This window comes from Neopelma chrysocephalum, unplaced genomic scaffold (assembly GCF_003984885.1).
Source record: "Neopelma chrysocephalum unplaced genomic scaffold, ASM398488v2 Primary Assembly neopelma1_59, whole genome shotgun sequence".
Lineage (NCBI taxonomy): Eukaryota > Metazoa > Chordata > Aves > Passeriformes > Pipridae > Neopelma > Neopelma chrysocephalum.
The window spans coordinates 1,760,478-1,781,869 of NW_020897714.1; the positions used below are offsets into that span (position 1 = coordinate 1,760,478).

Here is a 21,392-nt window from a genome sequence, read left to right on the forward strand (position 1 = left end):
CTGTTCGGTATTACATCAACTGAATGTAGCCATTTCATTCCATCCTCTTGTATTTTTGTGTAGACAGAATTTTCTCCTACCGATGAAGTTAGCTAGCTAAGGATCTCAGGAACTGGGGTGCTGGGTGGAAAGGAGAAGATATCTGACTTTGCCTGATGAAGGACATTCCACCTGAAATAGATTTCTGTTTGCCTTGAAATCCTGGTACTAACAGGAGGTGAGCATGCTTTGCAAAATTCTGGGAGCTTCTCAGCTGTCCCTCACTAGACCTTGAGCTTTATGCTCTAGAACGATAACAAAGTCATCTTGAAAATCCATCATTACACAAATATCTATATTTAAACCGTTGCTGGAATTTTTACAAGGTGCTATGGTTGCTGAGAATCTGTATTTGGCCAGCAGACAAGTCCAGGCAGTTATCCACTGCTTGTTTGGACAAGTTAGTTGTCATGGAAAATTAGCATTATGCTCCCTCTGCTCTAGTGTATCTTTAAATACTGTCTACAGCTCTTGTGTTCTCTAACAAATCTTTTCACTCTTAAAAAATAATTTTAAAATTTCACTATGGACAAAGAAAAAGCCTGAGAATTAGAAAAGGCAGTCAGACTAAAAACTAACCAGTTCTGCTTGAAGTGTAGCAACTACTAAGTCCCTATGAAAGTAACATACTTCCAAATACCCTACATTTAAAAGATACAAAAAATTATAGAATGAGAGATGACAAGAATATAGGACAACTGCATCCAATTTTCTTTGTATGTAAAGTTTTCTCATTTCATCTCTTAAATATCACTGACAAAACAACTCAGAAGACACAAACGACCACTGCAAATCAAAACAGTATCGAAAGGCGTGGTTACCTATTGGCCAGGCAACCAACACTTGTACTACTGTGTCCCTGAATTTATGAGGAGTGAACGCAGGAGTCCTTGCCTTTCCTGCCCCGGGAACAAAGCGGCCGCAGCGCAGTCGCTGCCAGGCCCGAGCGCGGTTGTCCCTCCGCGCGAGCGCCGCCCGTCAGGGGGCGCTGGGACACCCGCGGGCCGCGAGGCCAACATGGCGGCGTGGAGCGCGCACGGCGCGGCGGGGCCGCGGTAGAGGCTGCGGGCAGGATCCCGCGGGGTCCCGGCGCTCCGCCCGCCGCGGGCCGGGCTGCGGAGCGGACGCGGCTGGCGGTGCGTGGGGATCGATCGCGGCTCGCTCGGGGGCCGGAGGGGGGCTGGGGGCTCTCGCTTGTCGCTCGTGCGGCCTCGGCGCTGGGGGAGGGGCTGCGGCGGGGCGCGCCGGGCCGGGCGGGCGAGGGGCGCGGGGCCGGCGCTGTTTCCCCGCGCCGCTGTCCCTCTGCCCCGCCGGCCCCCCCGCGTTCGGCGGCCGCGGTGAGTCAGCGCCGGGCCCGTCCCGCCCGTTCGCCCCCCGCGGTGACTCGGCGACGGCGCTCCGGGTCATGCTCAGGCATGTCGGGCCGAGCCGGGCCGGCGCGGAGCTAAGCCCTGACTTGCCTCCTGCTGGCAGCGCTATATAAGGCCCGGCCCAGCCCGACTCGACCCAGACACCGCCGCTGGAGCCCAGCGCGGGCTGTACGGGGCACCGAGGTGAGTGGGCTCCGCTGGCGTGGCGGCTGCCGCCAGCCCGGGTTGTGTCGCTGTGTGCCACGTTCTGAGCTGGTTCTCCCCTCAATTGCAGGCAAATGTGCAATACCAAGATGTCCTCCCTTACGGATGCCTCCGCTGTCACCGGTTCGGAGCAAGAGGCGCTGGTCAGTAGCTCTGTTGGACGCGCGAGTTTTTTCATGCTTTTTACAGAGTTTTAGCAGCTAATTTAGAAGGACCCCTTTTTGCAGCGAGCACTGGTTGCAGAAAAACCAGGAAATCCGGTGAAGGTGATGTCTCTGATCCTGCAATTGTGAAGCAAATGTTATTCATGGTTGAGCGTTGAGGGTGATGGTTTAGGTCTAGACTCTGTTTCCTGGAGATCTACGATGGGTTTTGCTTTCTTTTAATAAAAAGGATCTCATCCGATTTGATCGTGGTAAGTATTTCATGGTGGGAGTTGTTAACAGATCATAACTGAAGAGTTGTGGAAGATCTCCGTTGTGCAAACCGTACTATTTGTGAAATAATCTGAAGGTTTTCTACTTTCTCCTCTATTGGAATTCATAAGCAAGTTGTAAGAAGAGTCTTCGTTTGTTTTCATGGCTTTGCATATCCAGGGTTTACATGATACAGTGCCAGTTCTGCTGCCCTGATTTTGTGCATAAGTTTTCCTGACAATGGAAGGCTGTTATACCTGAAAGACGAGTTAAAAACAGCACATATGCAATGATGTTTGGACGGGGCTGCCGTATGTAGAAGGGTAAAGCTCAAAAGGGTAGACTTACAGTAGAATTTAAAAAAAACAAAATAGCAGAACAGCAAAAACCGTTAATTTTTTGTTTGTTTGTTTGTTTCTTCCTTTTTTTTGTTAAGTCATCTCATTGTGATGCTACTGTCTGCTGTCATATCTGGGAGGCGAAAGAATTCATACTTGGAGGAGTCAGGAAGAGAAGGCTGGGGAGTAGAAATGGGCTTAGTTGTGGATTCAGAGATCTGACACTGTCTTCCTATGCTTAGCTGTCAGTAGGGCTTTAATAAGTTTCTGTTTGCTTCCTTTATGAAACTGTGATATGTTCCACATGTTCTAAATAATTACGCCCTTAGGAAGGGGTGAATAGACATCTAATGTTGTCTATAAGCTTGGTTATTGTCTGTATTATGTGTAATTCTTGCAACTAATCGCTTGTTAATGACCTAACACTTAACGTTGGTTTTAGCAGATCTTTAAAATGAAATGCAGGGAAGATCCCCTCCCCCACCCTTCCCTTAAGCATTTATTCCTTGTCTTGTGATATTTTGTTCACACTTCCCTGTATTTTCTTTAATTTACATTCAGTATTTTTTTTTGTATATTTTATTTTATGGACTATATCAGAATAGCTAAATATTAGCCTGTTCCTAGAATGGTTATGCCATTGTTAAAGGGGTGACCCTGCAATATACTGCACTGGGAACCATAAGTTCCACAGGCACTTTGAAGTTATGGCAGCCCCTGCATTTGATTCTCATCTGCTGCACTGGTGCTGGCACAGCTGTGTGGAACAGTGCAGTGAACTGGATCAGGACACTGCTCTGGCCAGAAGGAAAAAAAATGGTCTACGTATGGGGAAGTGATTTTTTTGTTGTTGTCGTTGAACTTTTCCATCCTCTACCTCATAAATTGTTACAGCCTGGCTGCAGATAAAACTGCTGGCACAGTGGATGGGTGGGAGGCCATTGTGGAGGTAGGCATGAGTCAAGTATGATGGGGAGGACAGGGTGTGCTTGTCCCAGCTACAAAAGGTTTTCAGAGATAAAGCAGCCCAGTTGGCAAATGTAAAACCAAAACCCCAGAAACTGTCACAGAAAGAGACAGAAAGAGCTGGACCAGTGTTTTGCTTTATGACTTGCACTCTGGACCTGACAGTCATGAAGGTGTTTTACCTTCCTCCCTCCCCTTTGGGAGTCATTATAATGGTTAAAGAAGTGAAGCTGAATTCCCTAGGACCCAGCTCTGTACTTGGAACTAATAAACAAATCTGGTAGCTAAAATTGAGGAATCTCTGCTTACCAACGTGTTGAGGTTTAAGCGCAGCCAGCAACTCAGTAGCACGGAGCTGCTTGCTCCCCACCCCATCCCCCTGCAGTGGGATGGGGGAGAGAATCAGAAGAAAAGGTAAAACCTGTGGGTTGAGATATGAACAGCTTAATAATTGAAATAAAGTATATTAATAATAAAGAAAAGGGAGAGTAGTAAAATCCAAGAAAAACAAGTGAAGCACAATACAGTTGCTCATCACCTGCTAACTGATGCCCAGCCAATCCTCAAGCATCAATCGGTCCCTCCCAGCCAACTTGCCCCATGACATTTTGTGGTATGTTCAGGTCAAAACATACTTTGGCCAGTTCAAATCAGCTCTCCTGGCCATGCTTCCACACAGTTTCTTGTGCACCTTCTCACTAGTAGAGCACGGGACACTGAAAAATCCCTGATTTAGCATAGCTACTTAGCAACAACAGAAACATCAGTGTGTAGTCAACATTATTCTCCTGGTAAATCAAAAAACACAGCACTGTACCAGCTACTAGGAGGAAAATTAACTATCCCAGCTGAAACTAGGAGACAGCAAAAGATGGGTTTGAGCTAAGATGTATGTTTGAGCTAAGGTGTATGAAAAGTTTAGTATCATTTTGTTCATGTTATTTGCTTTTTAAGTTTTAACTTTGCAAAGTGAAAAATTTGATTGTGGATTTGTTTTCATATAGTTGTGTGTTTGCATATCATATTAATACAGAAGGAGGAACGTAACCTGTATAAGTTACTTTTTTTTGGTGAATAATTGGTGCTGTTTTTCTACTTGCCCACACAGGTTAAACCAAAGCCACTATTGTTGAAGTTGTTAAAGTTAGCTGGTGCAGAAAAGGATACTTTTACTATGAAGGAGGTGAGAACTTTTAATCACTAAAGGTAGACTACAGTGAGTATAGATACATTGTTTTGTTTTGGGTGAATGGGGGGCAGCGTAGTTCATAGCTTATCTAGAAATTATTGAGACAAGATGTGTTTATTCTCCTGCTATAACTAGTTATTTTACTAGTTTCTCAAAAATGTGAACAAAAATTTCTGGTGATTAGAATAGCAGCGTTTTTGGGGAATGATAGATGAAAATCTGTCAGCTCAAAGGGAGTTCTAGGCATTCAGAGTTTGAAGAGCAAATTTCAGTGTATTTAATGTGCTTGTTCACTTAATCTTGAAACAACAACCTGGGTATTTAATGTCTGTGTATTTCATTTATTTTACAGGTAATATTCTATATTGGACAATATATTATGTCTAAACAATTATATGATGAAAAACAGCAGCATATTGTACACTGTGCAAATGATCTCCTGGGGGATTTATTTGGAGTAACAAGCTTTTCAGTAAAAGAACACAGGTAAAATGGGATTCTTTTCTGAGAGTCTGGTTGGGAAATAATGAAGAACTCAATGCGTATGGCCTTTTTAAACTCTTTGCATCTTTGACGATGGTAAGCTCTCTTCTGTGATTCCATGTAGCTAACTTGCAACGATTCTTTCTTTATTCCCATTTAAGGAGACTATATTCGATGATTTCCAGAAATCTGATAGCAATCAATCAACAAGGTAAGCTAGTTTAGGAGGCCGTTTTGTTTTGAGAAACAGCAGTAGGGAAAATATATAATGTGTCTTGCAGGTAGTGATCAGATAACAGTGATCTGTCCATTATTAGATATTTGGCTTTACCCACTGCTGTCCAGAGCAGTCATAAATAGTGACTCAAAGCAAACTCTGTTTCTTCTGGGGGAGAAAAAAATTCTGAGCAGCATTTGGCTAATTTTGTTGACTAGAACCAGAACAAACACAATCAGAGCTGAACAAAAAGAGTACTAAATTGAAAACTTAGTCATTTGCTTGTATTTGTTACAGCTAAAGCCCTCAACAACATAAAAAGTTTTAATAGAAAAACTAGCTTCTTGAACTTGTGCCAGCAATAAAGTCAGGGCAAATGCTGTTCATTTTTTTCTGTTAAAGTTCTATTTTAATTTTCAAAACTGAATGTGGAATGTATTTAGAACTGGTCATCCTCAACTATACTGAGTCTTGTTTTAAAAGATCTGTATACTTTTAAAAGAGTAGCTTTGTGGTAACTGTGCATAGCCACTCCTTGAATGGAGAATTGTTATATACGGTCATCTGTCCTGCAGTATAAAAATGCTCAATATAGCTGTAATTTTTGCCTCATACAGGGTGTGAACCAGAAGTTAAACAATGGAAGCCATTTTGTAAATTGGCTTCTAAATCTGTATTAAGACACCCTTTGTTTCTGATTCTTCCTAAAGGCAAGTTCAGCTGCTGAAGACGGGAAACATGCTCTCTTTATGCTTGCAAACTGAAATTTATCTCTCAAATTTTTTTTTAAGAGTCTTTATTAATTTAGGGTCTGTCTGGTAGTAGTCATATACCATCAACAACAGCTATTTTTTCTTCTATTAATTGTCTTCTTAATTCAATGTTCCCACAACATGATAGCTAGTAGAAAGCACTTTGTAGAGGGAGAAGTGTATTGTGTTTCTTGCCTGTATTCTTTCATATCTGCAGAATCACAGCTCATACACAACCTTCATTTGAAGCCATTTATAATGAAATTCTGAGCTGCTTTGCAGTTGACATTTCTTCTTCTTTCTCCCCACGTTCCCACTTCAGTAATGTTACAGGGAAGGTGCTTCACACACCTGGAAAGCAAAGGAGCAGTGTGGTTTTTTCCATTGTTCCAAAATGTCTGGGGATTAAGTTCTATTTAGAATTTACTTTTTGAGCCTGAAATTAACTTTTTCTGCTATGTTGTTTTACGGATTTTGGTTTGGTTTGGTTTCAGACTCTACACTTGGTGGCACACCTGAGGATGATGCCAAATCTCAGCATGAAGAAGAAAATGTTCTTAAGGTGATACTTCAGTTTTATTTTAATAAATGTTCTGAGTTGTAAATTCTGTTTCGTTTGCATGATAGCGTCAATGATTTAGATGTAATTAGTTGATTCTAGCCTTTTACTTCACATTCTTGCTCAGGCTTACTCATTATTTCTGTTAATCAGGAGTCTATGCAAGAGTTAGAAGAGAAGCAGACTTCATCAAATGTGACTTCCCGACCAACTACATCTTCTAGGAGGAGGACACACAGTGAATCTGGTATGTGCAGATTTATGATGCAGAGCTTTCAGTAGCATGAACACTTAGGGGAAGAAGTACATTCTGTAGTGTTGATGACTGGAAAGATGCTGACAGATAGTATTCATGTTTCTCTGCTTATCTAAAACAAAATGTTCAGCCTCAAAAGAAAAACACGATTTCTTGCATCGCTCCAGTGTCATGTTACAGTGACTTTGGATACGTTTACGTAACTGATTGTTCATTAAGCACTTATTAAAACATCTGGTGACTTAAACATCATGTTTGCCTCCTTTTTGTCTTTGCTGTGGTTATTCAATAATCACTGGCAAATACATTTTCAAAATATGAAATGTTTCTTTTTATAATTAGCAATAACAAGCCAGTCAGCATAAACCTGAATAAGTTTCTCAGTGGAAGTGTTCTCTACAGTTCTACTTAAATACTCTTCTGTGGAATTTCTTACATTAGTTTGTTCCATCACTTGTCTTACCTCATGACTTGGTGGTAGTAATTATCTGGGCAGTGATAACCTTCTGTCACTGCATAGAACATCTTCAGTTGCTTGGGAACATTTTTCAGTTCCTCAGCTTTTGAGTAGTATTTTTTGTGTTCCTTGTAGGCCACCGTTATGTCAGTCAGTCCAAAAACTGTGCTGCGTTGCTGAGCGGTTTGCACTAAATTAAAAGATCGTTTTAATGTTGTAACTAAAACTAGTGAAAGGATGGAAAGCCTCAGTTAAGCAGCAGAACCTGTAATATTTAGGCATGACCCAGAGCACATGAGGTGCTCTGTTGTGCTTACTTATTGTAGGTCTGATTATTAACTCTTGTCTTTGCATCCATTTATTAGTTTGTTACAACTTTAAAACTTCTTTTAATATAGTGTTTTTATATACACTTTTTTTCTAATTTATAGGAAATCTTCCTTTTAAACCACTATTCTTGTTAAATTGGGATAGTAGCGGCTCCTTTGGAGCCCCTTATATAGTGTATAGAAACCTTGTGGTGATACAGTATCAGTACGGCATGGAGCCATGACAACTAAATGAGGACAACGATGGACAGGAGCAACCCTTGGGCCTGGGGGCTCCAAGTTTGGTGGGGCTCTCAGGGCGGAAAAAAGAAAAGAGAGGGGCTGAGCCAAGAAGCACCAAGGGAAAGTAAGAGAAGTCTCAAAGTATGTACAAGTGTTTTGTTCTCTTTTCTTTTACAATGAAAGATTCAAGACTTGAAGACTCATGGATTGTCACAGTGTGTTTTGCAAGGCGAGGGAGAGGCTGGGCAATAGAGGGTGGGTGCAAAAGGCACCTGTTGCGGGGCAGCAGGCTCATACCGAGGTCTGTTAAACCAAGTTTTCAGGCATCTTGGGGGGTTTTCACTCCACTGCACTTATATACTGACTTTACAACACCTTTTTTAGTAAAATTGTTTCTTACTAAACACTCTAAAAGTCAGTGGAACTGAATTTTGACTTACCTATCCCTAAAATGCTGCACTCCTACTCCTTATGCTGCTTCTGGTGGTTGTTTCAAAATGTGATGTATTTAAAAAGCATTGTCTTTTTGCCTTCAAACCAAGCATACTTAATAGGCACAGCATAAAGCAATGCTCTCAGAGTTCAATTTTTATATAGTATGTCTTGAAGATTTTTTTGCTAGAGTAAGTCGAAAGTTATAACAGTTTGTTGCAAAAATCTTGTTGAGTAAATACAATTACATATAGTGGAACTCATCACTGGTAAATTTGTTGAGGTGTCTGAAACTTGAACCTGAACTTACCTTGCTTAGCACAAGGAATTCTGTATGCATGTGACCTGAGAGCTAGTTGCTCTGTCTCCCTACAAATTCTGTAATGGACTCAGAAGCTCTCTGAAAGTGCCCTTCTGTCTATTGACTGTAGAGGGAGCAAGGAAAATTAAGATCTATTTCATAAAATTAGGAGGGATATAATGTGTCATGTGTGAAGTAAAAATTCTTCCAAATTTGTGATCATTTTATTTCCTGCATGTGGATACTGCTATTCACAAGCTGTACTGATGGGACAAGTGGGGAAACCCAGCCCCTGAAGTACTGGCTTCAGGAATGTTTCACACTTTACATGTTTATCAGTGTTATCGTGTCTTTTTGAGTAAGTTTTGGTGCCTTTACTTTTTTCCTCAAAAAATAATACTGAGTTATTTTATTAGAGTTCTTTATAAGTAAATTATATTTTAAACTTCTGTTAAGAATATTCAAAACTGCACATTGCATAGATGTTTTTGGAGTAATAAAAATTCTTGAATATGCCCAGAAGAAAATTCTTCAGATGATCTGCATAGTGACAGAAGAAAGCGACACAAGTCAGACAGCATTTCGTTGACGTTTGATGAAAGTCTCTCATGGTGTGTAGTCAGTGGTCTGTGCCGTGAAAGAAGCAATAGCAGTGATTCAACAGATTCTCTTTCCATTCCCGTAAGTCGAAGTATAAATATAAAATATCTTTATGGTACAAATTTTGCAGATGCCACAAGTGCAAATATGCATCTGAAAACATCATGATCTTAATTAAAAGCAGCAGTGCCTCCAGTGGTGTGAGGAAGGAAAAGAGGATAAAAGAAAAGATAGTGTGTGGGTGGGGTCTTTCATAGATCTGCTGACAAAGCTGAAGGGAAATTTTTTTAAATATTAGCTTTGAGTTTTCTTTAAAACCAAGATCCTTACTGCTTGGCACAGCGTTGAAAAAACTGTCAGATATATTTTGTGTTTTAAAGTAAGTGTTTCTTAGAATGCAGTGCTAAGAGAAGAAAAGCAGTCACAGATGTTCCATAATTCAGAATTAGTTGGTAGTTCTGGTACAGCCTGGGTAACTGTACTCAGTAGTATGTATGCTGGTGATACACTGTATTCATTTTTCAAGCCTCTACTGTTTCATATTGTTGTTTTCAACAAACACCAAGGCAAGTTACCTGTGGTGAGATAAAGTTGTGAAGAGCTAAACTAACAGTATTCCTGGTCACATACTGTATTCTGAATTGACAGAACTAATACCGTATCTTCAGTCTTCCTATTTTATAATTGTTTAGCCACAGTCTCAAATTAAAAGATTAACAGAGTTGATGAGAACAGAGAATTTAATGACATGCAGCCAAAAGACAGCATCTTCCTGTATCTTTTTAGGAGAGCCTATGTGGAACAGTAACTGCAGTCTTCAAGCTGGCTATAGGCTGACTGCAGCCTCTTATTACAGAGTCAACAAAAGGCTTTCAGATCTAACTCTATTTTTACCTACCTATAATTTATCTCATAAAAGATGTACTGTCTAACAGCCGCTGGTCTTATTTCTTCCATAGCTAACTAAACTGAGTAGCACAGTTTTATCTTAAGAGCTGTTTTAACAGTAATGGTTATGTATATGGACTGGTGAGGTTGAATGTGTACTTTCTCTTTTCTTACAGGATCTTGATGCTAGTTCATTAAGCGAAAACTCTGATTGGTTTGACCACAGTTCTGTTTCAGACCAGTTCAGTGTAGAGTTTGAAGTTGAGTCTATTTATTCAGAAGATTATAGCCATAATGAAGAAGGGCAGGAGCTCACAGATGAAGATGATGAGGTACGTATTTATTTTGCTTGGGGTTTTTTTTGACCTTGGGGGGTTGGTGAGAGGGAAAATTTGCACCCAATTGTTCATTAAATCAGACTACATTGTCAGTGCAGTTGGGTCACCATTATACACCCACCAGGAAGTAACTGAGATGGTGCTGAGGCTTTCTGCAGGCTCTGAAACAGGCTGTGTAGGAAAAGTCCTGTTTGTTTAACTTCACTCACTAGCTGTTGGAGTCAAAGGCAACATGCATACTTGAGTCTTTCTGTATTTTTAGTTATAGAAGTATGTGTTTGAGCTTTGACATTACTTGATATTGAATGAAAACTTACCTAGTAACTCTTTGTAAAGGGATGCTTCCAAGTCATTTGCGTCTGTGAATACAAATGTTTCATATTGATGCTGAGCCACAGTTTCAGAAATTTTCATTAGTAGGCAAGAAGACAGTAAAACTGTGGGTTACCATAATTTTCAAGAGATCTAGATTTATGGAACGTCAGGAATGAAGTGAGAATTTATGTGGAGTTTTTTTTCTGGGTTAGTTTTCTGTTACTTTAGAGAGGTTAATCAGCTCATGGCAAGATTGGGTAAGTACCAGAGGCAGAATTCACCAGGGACATACATGATTGTGGTACTTGAGAGGCTGAATGGACTGACTGTACTGATGTACACCGACTTGTAGTGTAGTGCTGCAGAGCTGCACCCTGAGATAAGACAGTAATTTGGAGAAAGAAAGGATTGCCGCTGCTCCCAGCAGTAGTTTTGAGAATTGCAGAATGACTGAGGTTGGAAGGGGCCTCTGAAGATCATCTTATCCCCCAGCCCTGGCTCAGAGCTGATTGCCCAGGTGCATGTCCAGATGTGTTTTGAATATCTCCGAGGATAGAGTTTTTTAGAGATAATCAGGGCAACTGCCAGTGCTCGGTCACCCACAAGTAAAAAGTGTCTGCTGACATTCAGAGGGAACCTCCTGCGTTTTAATTTGTGCCAGTTGCCTCTATTCCTGTCACTGGCCACCACTGAAAAGAGCCTGTCTCCCTCTTCTTATACCCTCCTTTCAGGTATTTATATTCATGTTGATAGGACACCACCTGCCCTGAGTCTTCTCCAGGCTCCTCTGGAGCTCCTCTAATCTGTTAAATAATCTTAGTGGCCCATCACTGGAGACTCTCTAGTAGCTCCCTGTCTGAAAATCTCTAAGGTTAAAAATATTTTGGGTTTTTAATTGAATGCCAGAAAACAGTTACATCATTGTTTTTTCCATTTAAACCAGGTTTATCAGCTGACTATTTACCAGGATGAAGATAGTGATGGTGATTCATTTGATGAAGATCCAGAGATTTCTTTAGCTGTGAGTAAAAACTTGTCAAGTAAAACATCATAAATTGGTGAACTGACAGAATAGAGATCAAGAAGTATAGATGAATTCTATTGCTACCAGTGAATTTTTTTTTAAGAATCAAATTAACTTTTTCTTATATGCTTGAAGGTTCCAATACAATATTTTAATTATTGAACATGTCATTATTAACTTTGATTTTTTAATAACTAGTAAGCTTCCTAAAGGAAATAATTTCCAAAGGAAATTATTTGAAGCCTAAATCTGACTCTCTGCACAAAATGAAAAAATCTTGGTCAGGTACATTTAAAAACTTTTCCTGTAAATCAGAATACCTAGTTTTATTATCCATCCTGAATGAAGGTATCTCTGACATACAGATGTGAAGGCAAACCTTTTTTCAGAACAGTAATATAGATTAAGAGAGGCTTTTTCTAAATTTTGTGAGACCATTCTTAAAGTGTGGGAAGAAACTTAGGGTCTTGAAGCACACAGTAGAAGTAAAATGCAGGGTACCTCATTTATATCAGCTTTTCACAGTTGAACCTTAAATAAAGTTGTTTTCCAGAACTGTCTGAAGTGTTCCAGTCCCTTGATGGTCTGTAGGACTGAGGGACGTTATTCTGTTTGTGAAAGACAGGGCTGGCCACCTTCTGAAAATGTAGCAGTACTTATGTGTGGTAAAAGAGCCCTGTATGTTATTTTTAGGATTTAGAATAGGTCTTTTAAGCTTTTGATGTTACTGATGTTATTCAGGACTCGTCTAAATAATTTTTGGGTGGTTTTTTTGTTTTGATTCCCCCAAGGCTTGCATTATTTCTAAGAAGGGTCTTTCTCCTTAAAGATTAAATGTATTTTTAACAAGATATAGTGGGTTATTTTCAGTGTAGTCTATAGAGTATCCGCTGAGATGGTGATGCAAGATTTTTTTTTTTCCACTTTTTTCACTTCTGTTTTTTTATTGGCCCATGTTTTCTCTTGTACCTCTGTGTCAGAGTGCCCTCACCTGGCCATTTTGCACACCAGCAGCTTAGCATCCTACAGGTGAAAGGTCCCTTCAGTCTTGAGTAGTTCCCATTTCAGAAGTCCATTCTCAAAAAGAAGAGGAACGGTGACCATTTATTAGAAGATTTTTGTGAGATTCTCTGAAGATTTTTGTGATCTGGCTTCTGCAGTTTTGCATAAGAAATAATAAATTGTTATTGTTCTAGTCACAAACCTACTGCAAAAAGAAAGAAAATCAGAGTTGTTTTAAAATAAGAACTATTGTAATCTAGAACTGCAAAATGGGACCAAACACTGAATGGCATTTTAAAATTATAAACAAGTCAATAGCTCAACATAATTATTATTTTGACAGTAGTAAATTGTTTACAATCTCTGAATACTTCAGTTGTAACAGTTCCCAGTAGCTTAAGTTGTTCCAACCTTTAATTCACTAAAGGATTATTGGAAGTGTCCTGAATGTAGCGAAATGAATCCTCCGCTTCCACGACATTGCCACAGATGCTGGGCCCTACGCGAGGATTGGCTTCCAGATGAAAAGAGTGAGAAACTGGAAAAGAGCAAATCAGAAGGTTCCTTCCCTGCAGAGGCTGAAGAAGGTTTTGATGTTCCTGACTGCAAGAAAACAAAAATGACTGAAGATAAAGAACCAGCTGTGGATGAGAATGAGGAGAAAGCAGTACAAATTTCCGAGTCCCAGGAAAGTGAAGATTATTCCCAGCCGTCAACATCAAGCAGCATGTTCTGTAGCAGTCAGGAGGACTATAAGGAACCTGAGAAGAGAGAAATGCAAGACAAAGAGGAAAGCATGGAATCCAGTCTGCCTGTTACCAGCATAGAGCCCTGTGTCATATGTCAGAGCAGACCTAAAAATGGCTGCATAGTACACGGCAAAACGGGACACCTCATGTCATGTTTCACGTGCGCAAAAAAGCTTAAGAAGAGGAACAAACCCTGTCCAGTGTGCAGGCAACCCATACAAATGATTGTACTAACTTATTTTAGTTAGGTGGATGTTGACTGGAAAGTTGCAAGAGAAACTATTTTTGTATGCTTATTGGAAAATTAGTATTTTGCGTCTCTTTACATTTGGTATGAAAAATAATTGCTGACATAAATGCACTGGTGTTGTTCAGAGGTTCACCCAATAGTCATAAATCAACTTGGAGATTTTCAATCCTTGTCAGTAGAAATAACCAAGTCCTGTAAATCACCTCCCTCTCCAGGTGTTTAATGTTCCATGCAAGTTAGTGACGTTTCTTTACTGGATTAAATACACACATTAAAAACCCCAGTTCAATGATTGTGAGAGGAGACACATGTTGAAGCATTCACTTATGCGAGTTCCTTGTCTTAAGAAGGTAGAAGATTCTTCAGGTTCCAGTATTTGTTGCCCGGTGAAGACACCAGGCTCAATCAGACCATACCGAATAAGTCAATAAAATAAATAGTCTTGTCTTAAATTCCTCCAAGTAGGCAAACTGGGGGGGAGATCTTACCAGGAAGTGGAGAAAAATTTAATAGAAAATAATTTAAGGCTGTGGAAAAAGAGAAGGATATTGTATGTCTTTTATTTTTATAGTGTTCATTGTAAACTTCAGGGCTGTGTGTCCCCCTAAGAAGTCATTGATCCAAGACCAGTCATACAGTTCTCTCTTAAATGTCTTAAGAAACTGACATTTTAAATGCTTTGTGAGTTTGGAGGTCTATACTATCCCGACTATGCTTATTATTATTAATTTAGCAGCATGAGAGAAGACTTGAACAGGCAAGATAAATGAAGGAGGAGTCTCATCAGGCAATATTAGGGGAATAATTTTCTGCAGTTTTTGACTTCAGCAGACCATTGACTGGAATAAAAATATAAAAAATTCCATCTTCATCTGCAGAAACAAATAAGCTGTGCAGTTCTAGTTCACATAGACATTCTTTAAATTCAGTAGTCTTTCAAAGTCAAACTGTTCTTTTCTGTATCACAAGAATTCTGAAAATCCATTGCGGGGTGTTTGGTGAACTCAAAATTTGTCTCATTGGACCTTTACTGCTTTTAGTTCTTGTCCCTTCACTGTACTTTGTCAAAAACTTGGTGAAACTTACCAGTTCTGTTCTCAAGGGGTGTGCTGACTGACTCGGTTCTGGGGGGTGTTCAAGATAGTTCTCTGGAGTGTGTGTAAGCTTTGGTATCTTCCTGTGGGATACGGTGAAAATCACTCGGCTGTATTTCACATGGAGAGTTTCTGTACCAGTGAGTGATATTTATTCCTTTGGAAAACTAGATTACAAGAGGAACTGTATGATTTTAGCACCTTTTATTTTTACAGGTAGTTGCTAATCATCTGCCCAACAGGGAATGGCAAATAAGCAGTCAGGGGAGTTCCAAGAATGGAGATGTAGCCTAAATGAAATTGCATTGTGTTACCATCCTGCAGGCCAAGGTTCAACAGGTTTCCAACGCCACCAGTATAAAATTGCTGATGCCTGTGTGCTGGCACAAAGACTTACTGCTATCGTTACCTCCAGGTAATGCCTGAAGTGCCTAGGAAAGGGACATAAAGATGTACAGGAAAGACTTGGTAAATCCTTGGTTGTGACTTGCCTGCAGAGAAATACCTTCATAGGTAAAGTCTGAATTATTGGGATCAGTCACGTTTTGTTCATACATTTGAGCTATTTTTTTTTTAAAATACCACTAAAAGATCGTGGTGTGTCTGAAGTTCTAGCAATTCATTTTAACTAAACAAATACAAACCCCAGTTGTATACATTTTGTCAAATTCTTAATTGCAAGTTTCTTGCCCCTTGCAATTTGTAAAGCAACAGCAGGTATCTGGAAGTTCTTGGAAGATTTTTGGTCAGCAGAAACCCTTCATGGGTTTTATGGGATTTGATAATCCTTCAGCCCAAGACGGAGAAGGCCTTTGGGTAGATATTTAATTTTTTCAAGTAGGGATGCTAATAGAGGGCTACCTGCCCTAATTTACACTTCCTAATAATTTTTCTTAATTTTTGATTTTATTTATTTAGCTGCATTGAGGCTTTCAGAGGCTCTTCATTGCACCTGCAGGTGAGACCAAACAGTGGTCTTGTTGTGGTCAGGGATCTGCAGCTGAGAGAAAACTGTAGACATGTATATGCAGAAGGCTCAATAACATGGGGACTGTACTTAAAAAGCATCATCTCTAAAAACTTTGTCCATTACAGTGTCTCCCATGTCTAAGGTTTTTCAGCGTGATCCCTTCTCTGCAGTCACTACCGTGGCTGTGTAACTGCCATGCAGGGGGAGCAGCTGCCCTTACCTAGTTCCTACTGGGACAAATTGTACCATCCCACTCTTGTTATTCTGTTACAATCAATCCCCTTAAGTGATCTCCATACTTAAAAAAAAAAATTTCTTCTCTCAGAAAGGGAGGTATGGCCAGAGTGGTGATCCTTGCTGTTCACAATCACTCACCTTTAGGTTTATTCTTCTAAAGCAATTTCCCATTAACACTTTCTGTTTTGGCAGAAGATAGACTGAGACCATACAGCATAATGAATTTTCCCTTTTATGCTTTAAAATTTTACTTCCCTCACACGTCTTCTGTTGTGGAGAATAGCCCTGGAAATACCCTCCAATCCATACAATGATGAGGAAATGTGGAATTTTGATTTCTGCATCTGCAAATCACTGTGTCAGATCTTTTTGCTTTGAGTTAGATTTTCTGGCTTAATATTATTCTTAATGACCTCTAGTACAACTAGAGTTTGCTTGGTTTGGGTGCATGCCTTACAAATCGGGGAGTGATGAGTATTGGTGTCTGTTCCAGTTCCAGTCGGGGATGCAGCAGGCGAGTGCGTGCCTGGGGCCCAGGGGGTGTGTACGTGACACACGCACCCCAGTGCTGTGGCCCTGACCCCACGCTGGAGCCTTTGGCTCTGCCTCCCCCTTATCGCGTGGGCACAAGCAGCGACCACCATGTTCGTTCTGGCCTGTAAGCACATTGCTGGCCTTGGGCAGAGGCACAAAAGTCAGTAAAATTTTGGTACAAAAGTTGTTGTTGACAGTTTTTTATTTGGTGTTTGAGATCCTTATTTAATATCGCACACATTTTAATCTTTAATTTATTGCCATTTGTAAATATTCTTGTGCTCACAGTTAGTGTTTTGAGCTCTAATTTATTGAATTAGCCTACTGGTATATGTGTAGTCATATAAATATGCTTACTTAAGTAAATAACAAGAAAAATATTTAAGAAATGTAGCATTAAAATACAGAGAAATATTCGGATTATATTCAGATTTAAGAAGGGCACAGAAAGATTTATGGCTTTGTTTCCTTTTTTCCGTCCCTTAAAAAATCTTCTGCATTGCACTTGAACATTTATTAGATATGGAGCTGGTGCAACATGAGCACATAGAGAATATTTTGGTGGTGTTTGTTTTCCTTTGGAATGCTTTTGTATCCCTGAGTACAGCCAAGGAGCTGACTGGCTGCTTCTGGTGCTGGTAACATCAGGGGTGATGGTCTGGAAGATGCAGGACAGCGATGAGAGATTTCAAGGTTAATTTGCAATGGATGGTAATGACTTTTGCTTTTCAACATTTGACCAGGAAGGTTGCAGGGAAGGCCAGATGCTGACAGGATGCAACTACACAATTTTCAGTAATTGTCTTAGTCTCTTCCTTCTTGCCCATTGTCTGTCTTCCTTCAGATAGACAACAGTAATGTATAAATGGTGCAAGAACTCTCATTTATTCTTTTTTATAAAGTACAATAAACCTACTTATTGTATGTACTTATTTATTAGTATTGAAATTCAACCCTTGACCCAAGGAAGTGAAGTGCAAAGTGAGGTACTTGAGGCTGAAACCGAAGTAGCTGGGTGGGTGATTGTATTGAACATTCACACTGCAAGGTGATGCTTTTTGTTGAGCAGCACCCCTTGAAGCTTGTGTTAGTGTTCCTAAAGAGCACATGGCAGAAATGTGTGCCACGTGTGCCATGCTGTGCTGCGCCACTCCCATCAGCAGGTTGATTTAGAAAGGGTAAAAGTGCTTCAAACTGTTAATTGGTGAAAAGCATTACATCTGTTCTAACAGTGTGGTACGATTTTTATCACTGAGTTCTGTTTGCTGTAAATTTGTTCCAATGTCACTGTCTCTGTACTCTCTGTGGGTATGAAGCCACATGCAAGATTTCAGGCCGACTTTTTCCCTTTATTGACTAATATGAGGGAAAAATAATTCCTCATTCTCACAGAAAGTGTCAAGAATAGTTGTTTCCAAAAACTGTGTCTTATAAAAGAGAAATTAGAAAATAATTAGAAGCATGATGAAACTGAATAAACCAAATGAATAAATAGGATGAATACAGGGATGAAGAACTTTTCTTTGCCATCTTAATCTAAAGCTGCTTTTGTGTTAAGGTGTAACTTTAGAGTTTATAATTTTTAAGCAGGTAATTTATCCAGAATGTTAACTTACAACACGTAAGTGGGGCAGCAGTTATCCCTTTCCCTACAGCGCTTCGTTGTGTAACATTTGGCCTGAAAAGGGGCATTTGCTGTTGCAGTGTTTCCCTTTGGGAAGGAGCATTGGACACAGGCACAGGACTCATGGACAGGCGGCATTCATCCCCGTGCTGAGCTCTGTCAGCTGCTCTCATGGTCGTTCACAGGGCCAGCAAGTGGGTGCAGCATGGAGGGGCTGCAGGGTCACTTCTGTACTTGCTGAAGCCCATTCCGGAGCGTAGTTCACTCGTGCTCTCCTGCACGCCCTGCGCGAGCTCACACAGGGACCGCTTTGCTGGAGCATCAGCCCTCTGGCTGGCAGGGTCTGTCTCCTCTGGGGGATTACCTGCCCAGCTAAGGGGGCTTTTCTGGCACTCCATACCTGAGTCAAAGGCTTATCTTGAGTTACTTGTTGTTTAAAGGTTGCGCAAGCAAAACAAAACCGAGGCTTAAGGTGTCTTTTAAAAACTTGCACTTAGTGAACGTGAAAAATTGTTGCTTTTAACTAAAGTGTGTGCTTTTTTTTTATTTTTAGCACAGATGCACTGAAAGCTGCAAGTGAATGCCTCTCTAGTGTATCTGTATCTGTATTCTACATGTAAAATTTGTTGGTGATTCTTAAAAAGGCGTTGTCTCACCTTTTGAGTAAATGTTGCTTTAGCGTAACAGCCTGATTTTAAAGGACAGTTCTTGGTTGTGAGCCAAATTATTCGCTGTCTACATGATGATTACTTAACACCTAAAATACCAATAGCTTTTCTAAAACCAGAGTCTTTGTTGTCTGACTACGCATAGCTGGAATGACTATTAAACAGAGTAGTTCATAGTGAATTGAAATAACGATGCAATTTTGCCACTACTCCTAGATGAACATGCTTTCAAGAGCTTGTAATACGGTGTGTACCTTCTGGCTACCCAGTGCACGTACAACCACAGTCAGTAACCATTAAAATACAAGCATCCACTCCACTTGCACAGTGCATAGATCTCTTTAGGAAAACTTTCATGTGTGTTGCATTTATCTTTTGGTTTTCAGTTGTTTCCTTTCTAGGGAAACTGAGTACTGTGTTCCATTTAAAAGCTTTAAATAAAGATTTCTTTATATACTCTTTGGTGCTCTTTCTTTTTTCATGTCAATGACTTGATTGTTAGAAGTTCTGGTACTTGGTTTTCATACCGATTCTTGTCCCTGTAAGCCAGCAGGCAGACTCTTTCTGCCCTCACTCACCTGCTGAACTGCTGACTTCTCTCAGATTTCTTGGGTTTTGGAGGTTTTACACTCAAGGCATCTCTCGTTCTTTCTGCTATAAGTGACAAGATCAGAAACAACTATCGGTGGGACTTAGTATCTTGCACATGCAGCCCTCATTCCCAATAAGCAATGCTGTTTCATGTTCTGAAGTGCATTCACACACTGAATGCAGCTGGCTGGCAGACAGGTAAGTGGCTGATGCCCAAGCTCCACAGCCCAGCTGGTGGGTCCTGGTGTGACAGACAGCAGTGCCTCAGGAAAGATTTTAAAAGGATTAACTGCATTCCTGCGTTTTTTATTTACTGTATACAGGAAAAGATTGATGTTTCCAAAGATAATCTCTTCTGCTTTACTTTTGAAATTGCGTAAGAAAATTACTGGCAGATAAAGTTTTAAAATAAACACAGGAGATGGTGCTAACTGGCTTTTCTTGATAAATTTTGTGGTTATTGGACAGCTTCAAAGGGCCAGGAGGATGATTCGCAACTGGCCAGGCAAAAGGAATCTGCTAATCCTGCCCTGCAGCATCTCAGCCCAGCCACGGGAGTGCTGAAACCAGCCTTTGTAACTGGATCTGGTTTGTGCCTTGCTGAGTATGCCTGCCAGCTCCTGTAGTAGCAGGGCTCTGAAACTACTTAAGCAATATAAAGCCACTGCTAAAGCTATTCAAAGAATCTGAATTGTCCGTGATTGTTCCGCACCAAATTCAGTTAAAAATGGACAAGGTATAAAGCTGTCGGTGACTGTTTCCATATTGTTTTCAGCAGCTCTGCTGTAGGAGAACACTGTTTTCAGAGACACAAATTCCTCCCTTTTCCCTGACGATGCAGATTATAATCCAGTTTCCAGGAGCGTGGCCCTTCAGCACATACTTACGCTTCATTTCCATCTTTTTGTCTTAAAACCTACCTGTGTTACTGGTCTTTACCTCATTTGAGCCCTAAGCAGTCTCATCTGACCAGGTAAGAAAAAGCATATTTTAAAATGCCATTCCTCATTTATAGCAATGGCTTTATTATGAGAAAATAGGATTGATCTGATCACTTAGAGTTGTGTGGCACCTTAGCTATTGGTTCAGAAAGGAACCTGAGGTTGCATAAAATATTTGCAGTACAATCCTCAACTTTTTTTTGAATTCAGGCAAAATCTTGGGAATGTATTTGTACTTTCTGCATTGAAATTCTACAGTTATCTCCATCAGCTGTACAAAATTTCTTCAGAGTAAAATACTTACATAGAAAAATATGATAGTCTATTACAATTAAAAATATACAATCAAACATTTGATTGTCAACCCAGTATTTTACAAAATACAGTGAACATAATTGTGAATCTGAGAATTTGGTTTATAAAAACAGACATTCTTTTGCATATACAATTCTTTGTCTGCAAAGCCACATTTGTGCAGGTGGATTTTACCTGGCCATAACATCTCATTCCTGACTTTATTTAAAAATTACAAGCAGAGCAGTCATTAAAACCAAGACATGTAGGGTTGGTTTTACTGCAGCTGAAGCCCATGTGAGCTCTTGGTACAGGGGAATTTTGGGACATGAAGCAACTCTTGGTCTGATAGAGACCTCTGAGAAAGCGAAGTCCTGTTTTAAAGCACTGAAGTTACCAGTGTTGTCAGGTACTTCCACTGTCTTCAGCATCGATTTAAATCCTGGTACAGTAGCCTAGGAGCAAACACAAAAGTGTTCTTACTTACGAGTTCAGCTGTGAAACAACCAGAGTCTAATGTGCTTGTTTACACTTTAAATGTACAAGAAAAAATGTTCTAAATACACGTTTGGGAACATGGGATGAAAAAAGGGTAAAGTTTCCATGTTATAGCAATAAGACTTGTTGTACAAGAGAGGGTATCCTGCAGTGATGCTCAAGTGTAAGCAGGCAGAGCCTACAATGCATGGATGTTCTCTAACACTTCTGCGGAGAAACCATTTTGACACAAGGAAATAACTGCA

At 40.3% G+C, this 21,392-nt stretch overlaps 2 protein-coding genes across 7 annotated transcripts in view; one reads left to right on the forward strand and one right to left on the reverse strand.

Moving 5' to 3' along the window:
- The first annotated feature begins 1,088 nt into the window (after positions 1-1,088).
- Positions 1,089-17,446, forward strand: MDM2 (MDM2 proto-oncogene). Of its 6 annotated transcripts, none has more exons than XM_027679673.1 (11): positions 1,089-1,175; positions 1,684-1,756; positions 4,442-4,516; positions 4,875-5,008; positions 5,167-5,216; positions 6,469-6,536; positions 6,687-6,780; positions 9,051-9,211; positions 10,195-10,350; positions 11,615-11,692; positions 13,125-17,446. In XM_027679673.1, exons 2-11 carry the CDS (start codon positions 1,688-1,690, stop codon positions 13,692-13,694), a joined length of 1,455 nt encoding a protein of 484 aa, XP_027535474.1. In that variant the 5' UTR covers positions 1,089-1,175; positions 1,684-1,687; the 3' UTR covers positions 13,695-17,446. The 6 variants fall into 6 exon arrangements, with proteins under 6 accessions (XP_027535474.1, XP_027535475.1, XP_027535472.1 ...); XM_027679674.1 differs by lacking the exon at positions 1,089-1,175 and adding an exon at positions 1,372-1,592 and having other exon boundaries at positions 1,678-1,756; positions 9,054-9,211; XM_027679671.1 differs by lacking the exon at positions 1,089-1,175 and adding an exon at positions 1,374-1,592 and having other exon boundaries at positions 1,678-1,756.
- Positions 17,447-20,419: 2,973 nt separating this feature from the next.
- CPM (carboxypeptidase M) overlaps positions 20,420-21,392 on the reverse strand; it is a 32,827-nt gene continuing 31,854 nt past the window's right edge. Inside the window, exon 9 of the mRNA XM_027679678.1 lies at positions 20,420-21,104. Coding sequence (XP_027535479.1) covers positions 20,871-21,104 — 234 coding nt within the window. The 3' untranslated portion in view covers positions 20,420-20,870. The remainder of the gene's footprint in view (positions 21,105-21,392) is intronic.